The sequence below is a fragment of the Tursiops truncatus genome, chromosome 19 (assembly GCF_011762595.2).
Source record: "Tursiops truncatus isolate mTurTru1 chromosome 19, mTurTru1.mat.Y, whole genome shotgun sequence".
Classification (NCBI taxonomy): Eukaryota; Metazoa; Chordata; class Mammalia; order Artiodactyla; family Delphinidae; genus Tursiops; species Tursiops truncatus.
In genome coordinates, this window is record NC_047052.1 from 45,641,744 (window position 1) to 45,658,533 (window position 16,790).

The 16,790-nt window shown below is 50.1% G+C and overlaps 2 protein-coding genes across 2 annotated transcripts; both read right to left on the minus strand.

The window, feature by feature from the left end:
* Positions 1–2,849: 2,849 nt before the first annotated feature.
* On the minus strand, positions 2,850–7,751 carry LOC101327366 (interferon lambda-3). The gene is made up of 7 exons (XM_073796821.1): positions 7,700–7,751; positions 4,836–4,917; positions 3,999–4,242; positions 3,642–3,719; positions 3,229–3,372; positions 3,037–3,120; positions 2,850–2,948 (listed from the first exon to the last, which is right to left on the minus strand). The coding sequence occupies exons 1-7, from the start codon at positions 7,749–7,751 to the stop codon at positions 2,850–2,852; spliced, it is 783 nt and encodes a 260-aa protein (XP_073652922.1).
* Positions 7,752–8,022: 271 nt separating this feature from the next.
* LOC117308966 (interferon lambda-4-like) lies at positions 8,023–9,463 on the minus strand. Its single transcript, XM_033844208.1, has 5 exons — positions 9,296–9,463; positions 8,797–8,868; positions 8,562–8,705; positions 8,249–8,323; positions 8,023–8,121 (listed from the first exon to the last, which is right to left on the minus strand). Exons 1-5 carry the CDS (start codon positions 9,461–9,463, stop codon positions 8,023–8,025), a joined length of 558 nt encoding a protein of 185 aa, XP_033700099.1.
* Positions 9,464–16,790: the final 7,327 nt, after the last annotated feature.

The window sequence follows — 16,790 nt, forward strand, 5'->3', positions numbered from 1 at the left end:
TTTCTTGAATTAGCCAACTCCTTATCTTTCTTCCCCTCAGGCTTCTTGGTATATGAGATTACAAATTCCTGATTGTTTAAGCAAGTTGAGTTGAAGTTTTCTGTTATTTAAGAAAAAAATCCCATAACCATTATGTGATGTGACAATATTTCATTTTAAAAATCTGTAAGTGCTGAAGAAGTTAACAGGCATCCACCAAGGTCCCAGGGATGAAAGAAACCACCCTCCTGTAGCCAAGAGTGGTGTTCAGGACCATGGAGAGTGGACAGTGGGCCTGCCTTCTCAGCACTGTGGACTAGCTCTTCTTAATGGGGGTTTCCACCAGCAAATCCCTTTCTACGGATCATTAGTCGGAAAATGGCATGGGAACTTTTAGGATGAGAGTCTTCATTGCTACTGGCTTATCAGCTGGTCCAGTTTGGATCTGAACTTGAGCTGGTTTCTACACACAATAATAAAGCTAATTTGTCTTTGTCTTTAAAGTCAGAGTTGGAGGGACTTCCCTGGTGGCCCAGTGGTTGAGAATCCGTCCTACAATGCAGGGGATGCCAGTTCGATCCCTAGTCGGGGAACTAAGATCCCACATGCCGAGGGGCAACTAAGCCCACGTGCTGTGACTACTGAGCCCACGTGCTCTAGAGCCCGTGCACCACAACTAGAGAGAAGCCCACATGCTGCAACTAGAGAGAAGCCCGCATGCCACAGCGAAAGATCTCACGTGCCACAACTGAGACCCTATGCAGCCAAAAAATAAATAAACAATAAAGTCAGAGTTGGAGATAAGAACTTAGGATGTCTTATACTGCCTTATCATTCCAAATACCTTCTTCCTTTCCAAAGTGAGGAATCCATTTCTTGGGGAAAATTATTAATCTCTGCCTTATTGACCTCAGGCTTGGCTATGTCACTTGTTTGGGCCAATGAAATGGGGATGGAAGTGGTGTGTATCATTTCTGAGCAGAAGTTCTAAGAGCCAGTGCATGGTACACCATGTACTCTTACAGAGGTAAGAAATAGTAATGTCATAGAGACAGGAGTAGGCAGAAGAGCATGTTTCCCCAGACTGCAGCCCCAGATTATTCATCTTCTTGCCCCCCTTCCATGGATACTGAATACAAGGACTCTTTGCAGCTTTTTATCAATGACAGTCTTTGAAAACCAATCAATACAATCCACCAAGACAGGCTAAAGAAAATCACATGATCATATCAATCAATGAAGAAAAAACATTTGCCGGATTTCAACATCCATTCATGATCTTTTTTTTTTTTAATTGGGCTGTGTCAGGTCTTAGTTGTGGCATGCAGGATCTTTCATTGCAGCACACGGGCTCTTCGTTGCAGTGCGCAGGCTTCTCTCTAGTTGTGGCACGTGGACTCCAGAGCACACAGGCTTCTCTAGTTGCAGCGCACGGGCTCCAGAGTGCACAATCTCAGTAGTTGCAGCACACAGGCTCTCTAGTTGTGGTGCACAGTCTCAATAGTTGTGGCACACGGGCTTAGTTGCCCCGTGGCATGTGGGATCTTAGTTCCCTGACCAGGGATCGAACCCATGTCCCCTGCATTGGAAGGCAGATTTTTAACCACTGGACCACAAGGGAAGTCCCCATCATGATTTTTTTAAACTCTTAGAAAAATAGGAATGGAAAGGAACTTCCTCAAGTTGAAAAAGAGCATCTACAAAAAACCTACAGCTGACATTTACACTTAATGGTGAAACTGAATGTTTTCCCCCTAAGATCAGGAAGAAGGCAAAGATGGCCTCTTTCACCCTTCTTATTCAACATAGTACTACAGTTCTATCCAGTGCAATAAGGCAAGAAAAGGAAATAAAAGACATACAGATCAGACAAGAAAATTATTTGCAGTCAACACCACTGTCTACATAGAACAATGCCCACAGTGGAACTTAATGACTTTTTGGTGACAACTCTCTCTGTGATGTTTCTCCCAGCACATCGCCACCCTGACAATAGTCATCCCAGGTTTAGAACCACAGGAGGTTGGGGTGAATGTAACGCAAACACAATTATAACACATATCCTTAGAAATACTAACAGTTATAGACCGTAGGTCCATGATAAAGCCATGGTCCCACTGATCTGACCCAGACACAGCCTCCTCTAGACATCTTATTACTTAATGTAATGATAGCTTGTGATGCAATGAAATCTTCCATTGTTGTGGCTGAAAACATCCTCAGTGATTTTTTCACTCCTCATTCATTTATTCTTTCATAGTCTCTTCATCTCTCACTTCTCCTTCCAAATGCAATACACGCACACTCAGAGGGCCACAGTCACATACTCAGTTGTGCGGTCACTTATACAGTCACATATAAACAAGGTCAATGTCATAGACAAATTGTTTATTTTCACACATTTTACAAAAAGTACAAGAATAAATATCTTTTAGGGGCTTCAAAAACAAATAGGGATCTGGAAGCAATAATCCAGTGGAGGTAGTTTGTGCATAAATAATATCTAAGATGCTGAGACAGGGCTTCCCTGGTGGCACAGTGCTTAAGAATCCACCTGCCAATGCAGGGGACACGGGTTAGGGTGCTGGTCTGGGAAGATCCCATTGCCGCGGAACAACTAAGCCCGTGCGCCACAACTACTGAGCCCACGTGCCACAACTACTGACGCCCACACGCCTAGAGCCAGCGATCTGCAACAAGAGAAGCCACCGCAATGAGAAGCCCATGAACCGCAATGAAGAGTACCCCGTGCTTGCCGCAACTGGAGAAAGCCCGTGCAGAGCAACAAAGACCCAATGCAGCTAGAAATAAATTAATTAATTAAATTTAAAAAAAATAAATAAGATGCTGAGACAGGTGGGTCTCTGGGGTCAGACACACTGGTCTCCACTGGCAACACATTTCAGGTCCCGGGTGAGGAGGCGGAAGAGGTTGAACACGACAGAGGCTTCGAGGCAGTCCCGGGATTCCTGGGGACAGAGGGGGATGGCTCAGTAGCTCCCACGTCTGGGCTCCCAGCTGAGCCCAGCCATCGGTTTCCCCTCCCCGGTCACTCACCTTCTTCGGGGCCTCCTGGAGCCGGTGCAGCCAGTGGTGGAGGCGGCCCCGGGGCCTGGGGCCTGCTGTGGGCCGAGCTGGGACCTGTGGGCAGAGGAGGGTGGTGTTGAGGGTGTGAGGCAGGGCCTGGGACGGAGGGGCACGTACAGGTGGCCAGAGCCCAGACGCGGCCCGGGTGCCCCGAGCGCTCACACAGGCCTGGAGCTTGGAGTGGATGTGGTGCAGCGTGTGAAGGGGCTGGTCCAGGATGTGATCCAGGGATGAGTTAGCCGTGGCCTCCAGGACATTCAGTGTCAGGGCCAGCTCCGCCTCCAAGGCCACGGGGCGCTCCCACACCTGAGGAGGAGACAGAAGACAGGTGAGAGTTGCACGTGAGAGAGAACAGGCGAGGAGGCACAGGTGAGGGGGACAGAGGAAGGGACAGTAGAAGGTGAAAGTCGGGGTCAGCTGAGAGCCGATGTGGTTGGCTGAGGGGAAGGGGTCAGGGGACGGGTGGGGAGGGCAGGGAGAGAAGGACGTGAGGGAAGGAGGAGGTGAGGGGCCACCTGCAGAGCGGGAGCAGGGCGAGCAGGTGAGGGCAGGCGGGCCTGACTCTCCCAACTCACCTGCAGCTGCCTCAGGTCCCGGGTCCTGGGGAAGAGGCGGGAGCTGCAGTTCCAGTCCTTCTGCAAGAGCGACTCTTCCTGGAGAGCAAGGGCAAGGTCAGCCCATGGGGGGAGGGACAGAGGGAAGACCCCAGGGAGACTGGAGGATGGCCAACAACAGGAGGACGGGAGGTTGACTTCCAGAAGGACCGCAGAGGCAGGTCCACCGCAGGAGGACAGGAGATCGCCCACCGCGGGGAGGGTGGAGGTCAGCCCAGTGCGGGGAGGGCAGGCCCACCTTCAGCCCAGGTAGCCTGGGAGCGCACAGAGGGAGGGGTGGAGGGTCGCCCACTGCAGGAGGGGTCGGGAGAGACTCACAAAGGCATCCTTGGCCCTCTTGAAGGCCTGCAGCTCTTGTGGGGACAGAGACTTGAACTGAGCCATGTGGCAGCCCCTTGCACCTGGGAGGGCCCCGAGGGGTGAGGGCACAGGAACCGCTCCTGTCCCGCTCGGCGCCACAGTCATCAGCACCAGCAGCAGCCTGCAGCCGGGGGCCACGTCTGTGTTAAGGAAGGACAGAAGGTGAGGGGAGGGAGGGCGTCGCGGCGGGGAGGGGGAGGCTCTGGGGAGGCGAGGGTCCCAGACAATGATGTAGGGGCTGACCCAGCTTCATTCCTGCTCTCTGGTCTCTGCAGCAGATGGGGATCAAGTGTCTGCTCTGAGGCTGCCGCCTGGGGTCTCTCAGTCTCGTCCGGCGTCTCTGACTTCAGCCTCCTCCTCTGGATCTCAGCTCGCTGCTCTGTCCTTGTCTCTGAACTTCCAGCTCCGTCTCAGGTGTAATTCCTGCCTGAGTTCCATGGCGCAGCTTTTAGCCTGTGCAGCTGGGCAATCCCAGCTGATGTAGGAAAAGTGAAAACACAGCTAGAGGCTGACACTGGCAACAGGGGAGCCGAGCGCTGGGAAAGCCCAGAGCGGGGCGGGGCCTGTGAGCCCTGTGAGCTGCTCAGGGAAAGAGAAACTGACATGGATTCATGTCCCATTTCACCTCCAAGAAAGTGAGTAAGGAAGTCAAAATCAGGGCTGGGGCAGCTTCAGCCCCACACGGCGGGTCTCCTGCGCCGGTGCCCAGGCTGATCTAGGACTGCGGTGGGGAGGGGACAGAGGGACTTCCTTTTTGGCAGAGTCCCCAGTACAGGGAGTAGAGGCAAAAGGCACCTGTAGGAGGTGTTGCCATGAAGAGCCTGGAACTTCCAAGAGGGAGGCTGTCTAGGAGACGGCAGAAGGTCCAGGGGTGCTGCTGCGGGTGGGAGGGAGAGTGAGAAAGGCAAAACACTCGCGAATTCAGAGAGGACACCAGCTGCTCCCCACCCTTCCCCACCTGGTACCTATAGAGACAGCATGGGAGCCTGCACCGACCTGCTCTCTGACTGTCAGGCGCACAAGGACCCAGGAATAGGAGGATGTGCTATGAAATTGAGCTGTGACCAGTACTTCAGGGAAATCAGGTGGGGTTGAGAAAAATGCCTTCATTCATTCACCAAGTACCTATTTGCCCTCCCACCCCCGCTTTGGGTCAGACCCTGCTCAAGGTGCCAGGAAGAAAGCACTGAAAAAAGAAAAGACATGAAACAATCCTTCATGGGGCTTTTTACTGGAGAGAGGAACAAGGTAGTACCTGTCTGGGACACGGGGATGAGGCATGTGGTATGTATTACGTTAGGTCAAGTCAGATAACGGAAAATGAAAGAAGTGAAGCAGGGACGAGAGCAGAGTGCGAGAGGAAATCTGTATTTAATAAGGTCATGAAATGACATTTGAGGGAAGACCTAAAGGAAGTGAGGGAGGGAGCTCTGTGGAGATCTGAGGGGGAGCCTTCCAGGAAAAGGGAACAGTCAGTGAAAAAGAGAAACAGAGACACGCCCCTCCTTCTGGGAGCCTGTACATCTCACCCTGTTCACAGAGGCCCTGCCACAATATGGTTTGTTTTCTTTGTTGTTGTTGTTGTTGTTTTGGGCCGCGCTGCCTGCAGGATCTCAGTTCCCCGAGCAGGGATTGAACCGGGCCCTGGCAGTGAAAGCGCGGCGTCCTGACCACTCGAATGGCAGGGAATTCCCTCGCAACGTGCTACTGAATACTCATGGTAGCACCAAGGACATCCTGTGCTTTGCCTACATTGCAAATACAGAGGACACTGCAGGGACTCAGAGGAGGTAAGAGACTTCTCCAAGGTCATACAGCAAACAAGTGGTGAGGGCAGGATATTAACAGAGTTCTGTCTGACACCAGAGAGTAACCACTACACTCAACGGCCCCAGCGTAGCTACATCTCCTGACTTGGAGGTAATGGACGTCTCGAACAGAAGGTGTGGAGTCCTTTTGACTATTACTCCCACCCCCTCTTTCCCTCATTCATAATTCCGGGGAGAGGGTGGACCAAAGTCCTCATTTGGGAATGTCCTTGAGCTCTGATACGTAATGTTTTTTAGAAATTTTTTTATTGGAGTATAATTGCTTTACAACGTTGTATTAGTTTCTGCCGTACAATGAAGTGAATCAGCCATATGTATGCCTATATGCCCTCCGTCCTGGACCTCATTCCCACGCCCCCATCCCACCCCTCTAGGTCGTCACAGAGCACTGAGCTGAGCTTCCTGTGCTTTACAGCAGGTTCCCACTAGCTAGCTATTTTACGCATGGTAGTGTATATATGTCAGCCCTACCCTCCCACTTCGTCCCACCCTCCCCTGGCCCCACTCTGTCCACATGTCCATTCTCTATGTCCACGTCTCTACTCCTGCCCTGCAGATAGGTTCACCTGTAACAGCAGGTGGACCTCCCTGGGGGTCCAGTGGGTAAGACTCTGTGCAGGGGGCCCGGGCTCCATCCATGGTAGAGGAACTAGGTCCTGCATGCATGCCGCAACTCAGACCCAGAGCAGCCAAAATAAATAAACATGTTTTTTAAAAATAAAAGCAACAGGGCTTCCCTGGTGGTGCAGTGGTTGAGAGTCTGCCTGCCGATGCAGGGGACACGGGTTCGTGCCCTGGTCCGGGAAGATCCCACATGCCGCGGAGCGGCTGGGCCCGTGAGCCATGGCTGCTGAGCCTGCGCGTCCGGAGCCTGTGCTCCGCAACGGGAGAGGCCACAACAGTGAGAGGCCCGCGTACAGCAAAAAATAATAATAATAATAATAAAAAAAATAAAAGCAACAGCAGGGATGTGCCCGAGTCACCTACCAGTGTTCTTTATGGTCAGTTTCTATTAATTGCATCGGCCTTACATCGGGGGAGGACACATTGCAACAACTGTGAATCCTGAAAATTGACAAATTATCTCAAAATCCCTCAACATCATACTGTTTCTCTTAGAAAGGAAGTTCAGGGGAGTGGTTAGGAGCATGGGAGCTGGAGCTAGACTCTGGGGCTCAAACCTGGCTCTGACCCTCTCTAGCTGTGTGACCTTGGCAAACAGCCTTTGCAGTTGGCCACGAAGATTGCCCATCCACAGATGCAGACAGATTTTAAAAGTGCAATTGTTCTGCATTTACGTGTGTGATTATTTAATGGAGACCAATTATTAAGGCCATTCTGTGGCTTCAGCTGGAAGCTTCAGAAACATTATTTCAACGTATAGTACTCACTGCAAGGGAAGTGTAACAATGTCATGGCATAAATGAGTAAACTGAGGCTCAGAGAGAAGTAATTTGCCCAGACACGCAACACTTAAGGGGCAGGGGCAGACCTGAAACTCAGGTCACCTGATTTCCCTGTCTCAGCATTTTGTGCTGAGCAGCCCCCCTCAAAATGATCACGGAATAAACAACCCAAAGAAATGCAAAAATAGTTAATAATTCGCAATAAATTAACAGCAGAAGACAGAACGGCAAATACACACAGAAACTTCATAAACACAAAACACACCTAAGTAATGGAATTCAAAAAACTACTTATCCAGAGGACTTTTGGCCCTTTCACTACCCAGTCCCTCAGGGAAAGAGACTTCCCCAGCGGGCACGTCCAAGAGTCACATATTCATGGAATCGCAAAGCGGGCACTGAAGGTTCAAAGCAGGGCTGGGACCTGTCATGAGACAGGGCTGTTCCTGTAACCGCAGAAGTAGAAACTGGTCCATGGTACGTGGTGGTCAGCGACCAAGGCGGACACGGACTCCAGTCTTTTCCTGCCAGCCCGGGCCCTGGAAGATCTTAGGGCAACGCATCCCGCGGAAATATCGCTGCTTCCGGGGGAACTCGTTGTGGTCTTTGGGAAAAGGGCGCCTCTGGCACCAGCGCCGGCGGGTCCAGGCTGAGAGACCCGCCTGGTCCGATGGGGCCACGGAGGAGGGCGGCGTCCGCAGCCAGGCGCCCCCAGACTTTCGGGTCCCAGGCGGAGCCGCGGCGGGATCACAGACAAGGACCCGAGTGCGCCACCAGCCGCAGGTCCCACGCGAGCAGGCGCAGGAGGTTGAAGATGACGGTGGCTTCGTGGCATCGAGGCGAGCCCTGCAGCCCGGGAAGGAGGTGGAGTGGGGCTGAGTCAGGGATCTCCTTCCCCGAGAGACCCCTCTCCAGACCCTCACGGCTCCAAGCCGGGCTCCCGTCTAGCCGCTTTCCCGCCTGCTCCACTCACAGCTGTGCGAGTTTGGGGACGCCTCCTGGGCCTCCGCAGGGACTTCCTCCGGGAGCCTGGCCGGACCAACTCGAGCTGGAGGGAGAACAGGAGGTTAATGAAGGCGGCGGGGAACCAAGTCCCCCCCCCCCCACCCCGCTTCCCCTCCCAGCCGCAGACCAAAGCCCGGATTTGGGGACACCGAGAGGACGTGAATCGTGTCTGCGCCCGTTTCTGGCCTCATGGGACAGATTCGCTGTCAGGGGCCTGGCCTCGAGACCAGGGGCGCAGAGCGAGCCGGGAAGTGTGCGGGGCCAGGGCGCGGCGCACTCACGCAGGCCGCCACGTCCCGCCCCGCGGCCGCCAGCAGCTCCAGGGTCGGGCCGACGCCGGGGAACAGCTCGGGGCTCGGCAGGCTGCTCAGCACCTCTTGGGCGTCGGCGAGGCCGCGGGCCACCTGGCGGAGCAGCGCACGGGACTGCGGGCACCGGGCGGGAGTTAAACGGGGCCGCGCACCAGCCCGCGCTCCCCACCCCGCCCGCACCCCGCCCGCCGCCCTCGGGCCTCACGGAAGGCCGCGGAGGGTCCCTCCTCCGGCGGAACGAGCAGTTGCGCGGCCTCCAGCTCAGCGTCTCTTCTTCCTGCGGGGCAAGGGCTGGGGTGACGCGGAGTCTCCTGGCAAGGGCCCCTGAAGCACTGGGACGTCGGAGATTCCTGGACGTGGCTGGGGACTGGCCGGGACGGTTGTGCTTATCGTGTCCCGAACCAGGCAGCGCGCCGATGGCTGAGCGGGGCTGAAAGGTACCCGCGCTCCCCGTGCGGAGCCTGTGCCCCGATGTGGAGCCGAGTCCGCCTGGAGGGGGCGCCCCTCTGTGACCCGCACCAAGGCCGGGCATGAGCTGACCACCCGGGCCTCCGGGAAGAGGTCGTGGTCACAATTCTGGACCCTGAAATCTGAGATGTGCCTGCTGGACGCTAGGACGCGAGGGCCCCTCGGGACAAAGTCTGGTGTCTCCGAGCCCGGTGAGCCCGCGGTCCAGGGGGCGGGGGCGTCTGAGCATCACTCACATAGCGGTCCCTCAGTGCCTTGATGGCCAGCAGCGCCCGGGGGTCCAGGGAGCGGTAGTGTGAGAGGAAGCGGCGCGGAGGCTCCACCACTTCGGGGTCCGCTGCCACGCCCACCGTCACCAAGACCCACAGCCCCACGGCCACCGCGGCTGCGCCACTCGGCCCCATCTCTGCTCCTGCAGGACGCGACGGACGTCAGCGAGCTCAAGGAGAAGGCCCCGAGTCCAAGCCCCTGCCTGTGGTTAGACTTGCAGAGGGACTGACGCTCAGAGCGTGGGCTGTGGACACACGCAGGGGAAGAGACAGGATGGGCCCCCTCCTACCCTCAGCCTCTCTCCTCTCCCTCCTCAGCTACAATGTGTCTCTGGAGCCTGGTGCCGCAGCAGGGCCTGCCTTCCACTGTCCTCTGGGTGGTGTCCAGAGTGGTGTCCACCTGGGACAGCGGTGCCTGCACCCTCCGTGGTGGCTTTTAAGTGCCCAGCTGAGAATGGTGAGCAAGCGGGCTTCCCCGTGCAGGGTAAGCTTTCCCAACGTCATTGCTGGCCATTGACTAGCCCAGAGGGTTGCAGGCAGGGGTTTGAGGACTTTACCCACCTGTGGGCCAGTGCCAGCGATGACTCTGCCCCAGCTCTCTGCCACCAGTTCTGGTCTCTGTCCCTTTCTGTATCCTCTCACTTTCTTTTCATCACCCTGGGTGTCCTTATCTCTGTTCTATAATAACAACCAACCCTTATACAGTGCTTGGTCTTACTGGGCCCTGTTCTAAGTAACTGATATGTACATGTCTCATTTAATGCTCAAAAAATGACACTGCAAGAATTGTTCCACCTCCGATGTATAGATGGGATGACCGAGGCACAGTAAAGTGAAGGAACTTTTCCAAGACACACAGTCAGTGATTGGCAGCGGCAGAATTTGAACCAACACTCAATCCAGCTCCAAAGCCTGATCTCCAAGCCACAACTACCCCTAAATATCTGATTCAGTGCCTCCTTCTCTCTCTCCATTTCTGTCCCCATTTCATTCTGTTTCTCTTTCTTCCCTCTCTGTTTGCCTCCTCTTTTGTCTCTGTCTCTCTGGTCCTGTTTTTGTCTCTGTCGATAACTCCATCTGTCCTTCATTCCTTTTTCTAGCAAACATTCAGGCCTGTGTCTCTCTGTCTCCATGTGTCTCAGTCTCTTTGTTTTGCTTTAAAAATAAAATCTACTACTTTTCCTGATAAAATTAGCAAGGCAAGGTCATTGGATAAAGCTAAAAACCCACCTATAATTTCACCACCCACCTGTCTTCCATCACCCCAGATCTGGAACAATTTTTCCAATGAGTAGAAATGTTACATATATTTATTTGTACATATGTTTTCTGATTATCGAAGTAACACATTTGTTATAAAGATTCAGTCAGTAAAAAAATACCATTGGGACTTCCCTGGTGGCGCAGTGGCTGAGACTCTACGCTCCCAATGCAGGGGCCTGGGTTCGATCCCTGGTCAGGGAACTAGATCCCACATGCATGCCGCAACTAAGGAGCAACTAAGGAGCCTGCCTGCTGCAACTAAGACCCGGTGCAACAAAATAAATAAATAAATATTAAAAAAAAATACAACTTGGAGAGTTGAAGAAAGTCTTTAATCCCACTTCCTGGATGTAATCTTTTTAGCAGTTAGTTGCTAGTTCTCCTCTTTTTTCTTTTTTCTCTTTCTTTGAGCAACTTCTAAATTGGAACGAGTCTGTATAGAGTTTGGTAGCCTGCTCTGTGTGTCTTACCATTACCTCTCATTTGCATTCGCCCACATCTTTAATTGTACTGTATCAGTGAGGTCCCCTGCAGGAAACAGATGGCCTAATCAATGTAGGATAATCTGTGGTGGTTTAATATCAAGGGTGTTTACAAAGGGATTGGATGGTGAAGAGAACAGAGGAGGAGGAATGCAAGGCCTTGGGGCCCACCTGGATGAGGGTCTGTCATCCCTAGGCCTGAAGGAATGGGAGAAGGGAGGGAGTGGTTACCTCACCTGGGAAGGAGGGAGTCATGTACACAGGGGGAGGGACAGAGAAGTCATGATGCCCCTGCAGGGAGGAAGCCTGGGGAATAAATACTCTGACTTTTCTCTCCTTCCCCACTCTCTGGCCCTACTGCTAGGCTCCCCATTGGCTGCACCCAACAGAAACCAAAGGCCAGCTTCCTGGGGCCCAGAGGAGGGTGGAGAAGTGGGAAGAGTGAACTTGGAGGGGCAAATGGGAGACATCCTGCATATACCACTGGTAAGGCTTGCATTGTAACAGGATTATTGAATAACCAATCCCCTATTGGTGGGCATTGATATTCTTTCCAGTCTTTTGTTAAAATCATGGATCTCAAGACTGCGGGAGAGAAAGGGAGTCATTTTTTCATTCTTTTTTTTTTTTTTTTTTTGCACGGGCCTCTCACTGTTGTGGCCTCTCCCGCCGCGGATGCGCAGGCCCAGCGGCCATGGCCCACAGGCCCAGCCGCTCCGCGGCACGTGGGATCCTCCCGGACCGGGGCACAAACCTGCGTCCCCTGCATCAGCAGGCGGACTCCCAATGACTGCGCCACCAGGGAAGCCCTTTTTCACTCTTTTAATAGTGTCTTTCATAGGGCTGAGTATAAAATGTTTCCAATTTTTTTTCTTCCATGGATCGTGCTTTCAGTGTATATAAAAAATCATCACCACGGTTCCCTAGATTTTCTCCTATACTATATTCTAGGAGTTTTATAATTCTGCACTTGACATTTAGGTCTATGATACATTTTAAGTTAATTTTTGTGAAATGTTCAAGGTCTGCGTCTAGCTTGGTTTGTTTATTTTTTTATTTATTCGCATGCGAATGTCCAGTTGTTTCAATACCATTTGTTGGAAGTCTATCCTTTCTTCATTGAATTGCATTTGCTCTTTTCTCAAAGATCAGTTGACTATATTTGTGTGGGTCTATTCCTGGGCTCTCTATTCTGTTCCATTGATTTGTCTGTCCTTCTACTAATATCACACTGTCTTGATGACTATAACTTTATAGTAAGTCTTGATGTGAGAGAGTGTCAGTCCTCCAACTTTGTTCTTCTCTTTTAATACTGTGAAAGTTATTCTGGGTCTTTTGAATCTCTATATAAACTTTCACTTTGTCAATATCCACAAATTAACTTGCTGGGATTTTGATTGGATTGCATTGAATCTATAGATTAAGTTGGGAAGAACCAACATCTTGACAATATTGAGTCTTCCTATCCATATTCATAGAATATTTCCATTTTTAGATGTACTTTTATTTCTTTCATCGAAGTTTTATAGTTTTCCTCACACAGATTTTATTTATATTTTGTTGTATTTGTACTTAAGTATTTCGTTTTTGGGGGTGCTGATGTAAATGGAATTTTAAATTTCAACTACAAACTGTTCACTGCTGTTATAGAAGAAAGCCGTATAGTTTTTCATATTAATCTTGTATCCTGCAACCTTGCTATAATCGCTTATTTGTTCAGAAACGTGTTTTTAAATACACAGGACTATTAAGAAAACCGATTATTTTGAAACACAGTTACCACAACATTAAAGTAACTTTGTGGTAAGTAATACATATGTCTCTTTATTAATGAACTAAATACAAGACATAGCAGTAGGTTTAATAACTACTATACTGTTGAGGGAGTAATGGGAGTAAATGATTTTTCAAGATATGTGCCACAGGACTTCCCTGGTGGCGCAGTAGTTAAGAATCCACCTGCCAGTGCAGGGGACATGGGTTCGAGCCCTGGTCCGGGAAGATCCCCCATGCCGTGGAGCTACTAAGCTCGCGAGCCACAACTACTGAGGCCAAGTGCCACAACTACTGAAGCCCACGTGCCTAAAGCCCGTGCTCTGCAACAAGAGAAGCCACCCAGTGAGAAGCCCGCGAACTGCAAAGAAGAGTAGACCCCGCTCGCCGCAACTAGAGAAAGCCCGCACGCAGCAACAAAGACCTAAAGCCGCCAAAAATTTTAAAAAATAATAAAAAAAAGATATGTGCCACATCTGTAAAGTGTTAGGAAATATCTGTGGCTTCTTTTAGTGACAACGTCACAGGTTCTGCTAATATTATTGTGGTTTGTTGCTTACATTCATAATGGAAAGAAATGCTCAATTTCAGTTTGAGGTCAGTGAAGATGGAGATGCAGCTTTTTCCCATGCAAGTTCACCCTCCCCTGAATCCTACTGTCCAGGAACTCCAGGTTAAGCTAGACCTGCAGTAGTTAAATAGAATGAAGCAGATCTATAGGCACCGACATGGAGAAATCTTCAAGACATATCACACAGTGAAAAAAGTAAATCGCTGAATGATATACATGGTGTGACACTCCTTGCATGTAGAAATACTCATACATACTAAAGCAATTCAGTGGAGAAAACTAGCCTTTTCAAAAAATAGTGCTGGAGTAATTGGACCTCCATAGGCCAAAAAATGAACCTTGACCTAAACTTCACATAAAATAGAAATTAACTCAATATGGATCATGGACTTAAATGTAAAATATAAAGCTATAAAACGTTTTGAAAAAGTGATGAAGAACATCTTGAGGATCTAGAGCAAGGCAAAGGGTTCCTAGACTTGACAGCAAGGGCTTAATCCATAAAGGGAAAATTGATCAACTGAATTTGATCCAAAACTTTTGCTATGTAAAAGACCATGTTAAGAAGATAGAAGGGGCTTCCCTGGTGGCGCAGTGGTTGGGGGTCCGCCTGCCGATGCGGGGGACGCGGGTTCGTGCCCCGGTCCGGGAGGATCCCACATGCCGCGGAGCGGCTGGGCCTGTGAGCCATGGCCGCTGGGCCTGCGCATCCGGAGCCTGTGCTCCGCAGCGGGAGAGGCCGCAGCAGTGAGAGGCCCGCATACCGAAAAAAAAAAAAAAAAAAAAAGAAGATAGAAGAACGGGCTAAAGACTGGGAGAGAATACTTGCAAACCACCTATCTGATGAAGGACTAGTGTCTAGAATAGATAAAGAACTCTCAAAAATCAACAGTAGAAAATTTAAACAGTCCGTTTGGGAAGGGGCAAAAGACATGAAGAGACATTTCACTGAAGAGTGAAAGATGGGAAATAAGTACATGAAAAGATGTTCAACATTGTTAGCCAACAAAGAGATGCACATTAAAACTACCATGAGATATCATTATACAGCCATCCGAATGCCTAAAAACAAATAAATAAATAAATAAAGTCAAATGCTAACGAGGATATGGAGAAATTGATCACTTATTGCTGGTGTAAATGCAAAATGGTACAGCCCCTCTGGAAAATAGGGTTGGTAGTTTTTTACAAAAGCTAAACATGCAACTACTATATGACCTAGCGATTGCATTCCTGGGCATTTTCCCAGAGAAATGAAGACTTACGTTCATACAAAATCTTGCACATGATTGTTTATAGCAGCTTTATTTATAACAGCCAAAAAACAACCCAGATGTTCTTTAACAGGTAACTGTTTAAAAAAACCCAAAACTGTAGTACATTCGTACCACAGAATACCATTTAGCAATAAAAAGGAACAAACTTGATACACACAACTATCTGGGGATGAGATGTCCAGCACTGAGATTCATTCTGAGTAGATTGGCTTAGGTCACATGCCCACCCCCAAATGCAATCACTGTGGCCAAGGAGGCTAACTGAGGTCAATGGCTGCAGCCAAGTCACATATGCCAACCCAGAGACGGGGGGTCAAGTCACCTTCCCCAAACCATTTGGATCTCCAGCTGAAATGGGGGGATGCTGGGATGAGTTGGGGAGAGGTAATGGAAGCCTGGAAAGTTTGCGCATGGACACATTGGCTGATCTCGTCTAGTGTCTCAGTAGAATTTCTCTCATGTTTTTTTCAGAGTACTTCTGCTTCAACCACTTTGATGTTTTTTAAAACCTCTGTGCCTCTCAATAAGGAAAGTATACACTGAAAGACAAAATAATTTTTTCATATTAATGCTGAGGAAGACATACATGGGAAAAACAGCCATTACTTGCCTGTAATTATCAATATTTATTAATAAACTTTATAATTAATTAAAGGTGGTCTCATGTGAGAAACTTTGCTTTACTTGCCCAAAACATACCTTAACTATTCTGCACATGAATAGATCTGTCTATATAGGTGAGAAGTGGCAGAGCATCACCAGTAATAACCCAGACAGCCTGGGATCACATCTACAAGCTGTGTGAGCTTGGACAGACGCACGGCCTCGGTACCTCAGTTTCCTCATCTTATAAAACGTCAGCCAGTGAGAGGACCTACCTCACAGACTTGCTGGGGAGAATAAAGCAGTAAATACATGAGAAGAGCTTAAAGTGGAAGCCAAGCATACAGGAAGCGCTCAGAATGTACCAACTATAATTATTATTAACAGTGGTTGAGAAAAACATGTTTGCAATTCCAATTTTCAACAGCAAACGAAGAATGGTTTTATAATTGGTAAAGGAATACATGTCATTTAATAACAGACTAAGGAAGCCAGAGAGAGTTTGTCTAAGTCCCAGATGAGGAAAGAAGCTGAGAAAACAGAAGGGAAGGATATTTGTGCAGAGAAAGAGGGAAAAAAAGACAGGGAGAGGAAGGATATAATGACAAGAGAGAGACTGAAGAGCAAGCATTAGAAACCCTAGTATGGGGACTTCCCTGGCAGTCCAGTGGTTAGGACTTCACCTTCCAATGCAGAGGGCGTGGGTTCAGTCCCTGGTTGGAGAGCGAAAATCTGACATGCCTCCTGGCCCTAAAAACCAAAACTTAAAACAGAAGCAATATTGTAACAAATTCAATAAAGACTTTTTAGAAATGGTCCATATGAAAAAAAAAATCTTTAAAAAGAAAGAAAGAAACCGGAGTATGAACTCCTGACAGCAGGCACTTGTATGGGTACCTCTGCCAAGCTTGCAGCTTCCAGCCAAAGGAAAAGGTGTGTTTTGAGTTCATTCCTAGAGTGCAAAAGAAAGATCGACACACAGAAAACACAAAAGGTGCAGAAAACAAACGTAGCAATTGGCTCAGGAGAGAGGGTTGAGCAGAGTCATCGCTGGCACTGGCCCACAGGTGGGTAAAGTCCTCAAACCCCTGCCTGCAACCCTCTGGGCTAGTCAATGGCCAGCAATGACGTTGGGAAAGCTTACCCTGCACGGGGAAGCCCGCTTGCTCACCATTCTCAGCTGGGCACTTAAAAGCCACCACGGAGGGTGCAGGCACCGCTGTCCCAGGTGGACACCACTCTGGACACCACCCAGAGGACAGTGGAAGGCAGGCCCTGCTGCGGCACCAGGCTCCAGAGACACATTGTAGCTGTGGAGGGAGAGGAGAGAGGCTGAGGGTAGGAGGGGGCCCATCCTGTCTCTTCCCCTGCGTGTGTCCACAGCCCACGCTCTGAGCGTCAGTCCCTCTGCAAGTCTAACCACAGGCAGGGGCTTGGACTCGGGGCCTTCTCCTTGAGCTCGCTGACGTCCGTCGCATCCTGCAGGAGCAGAG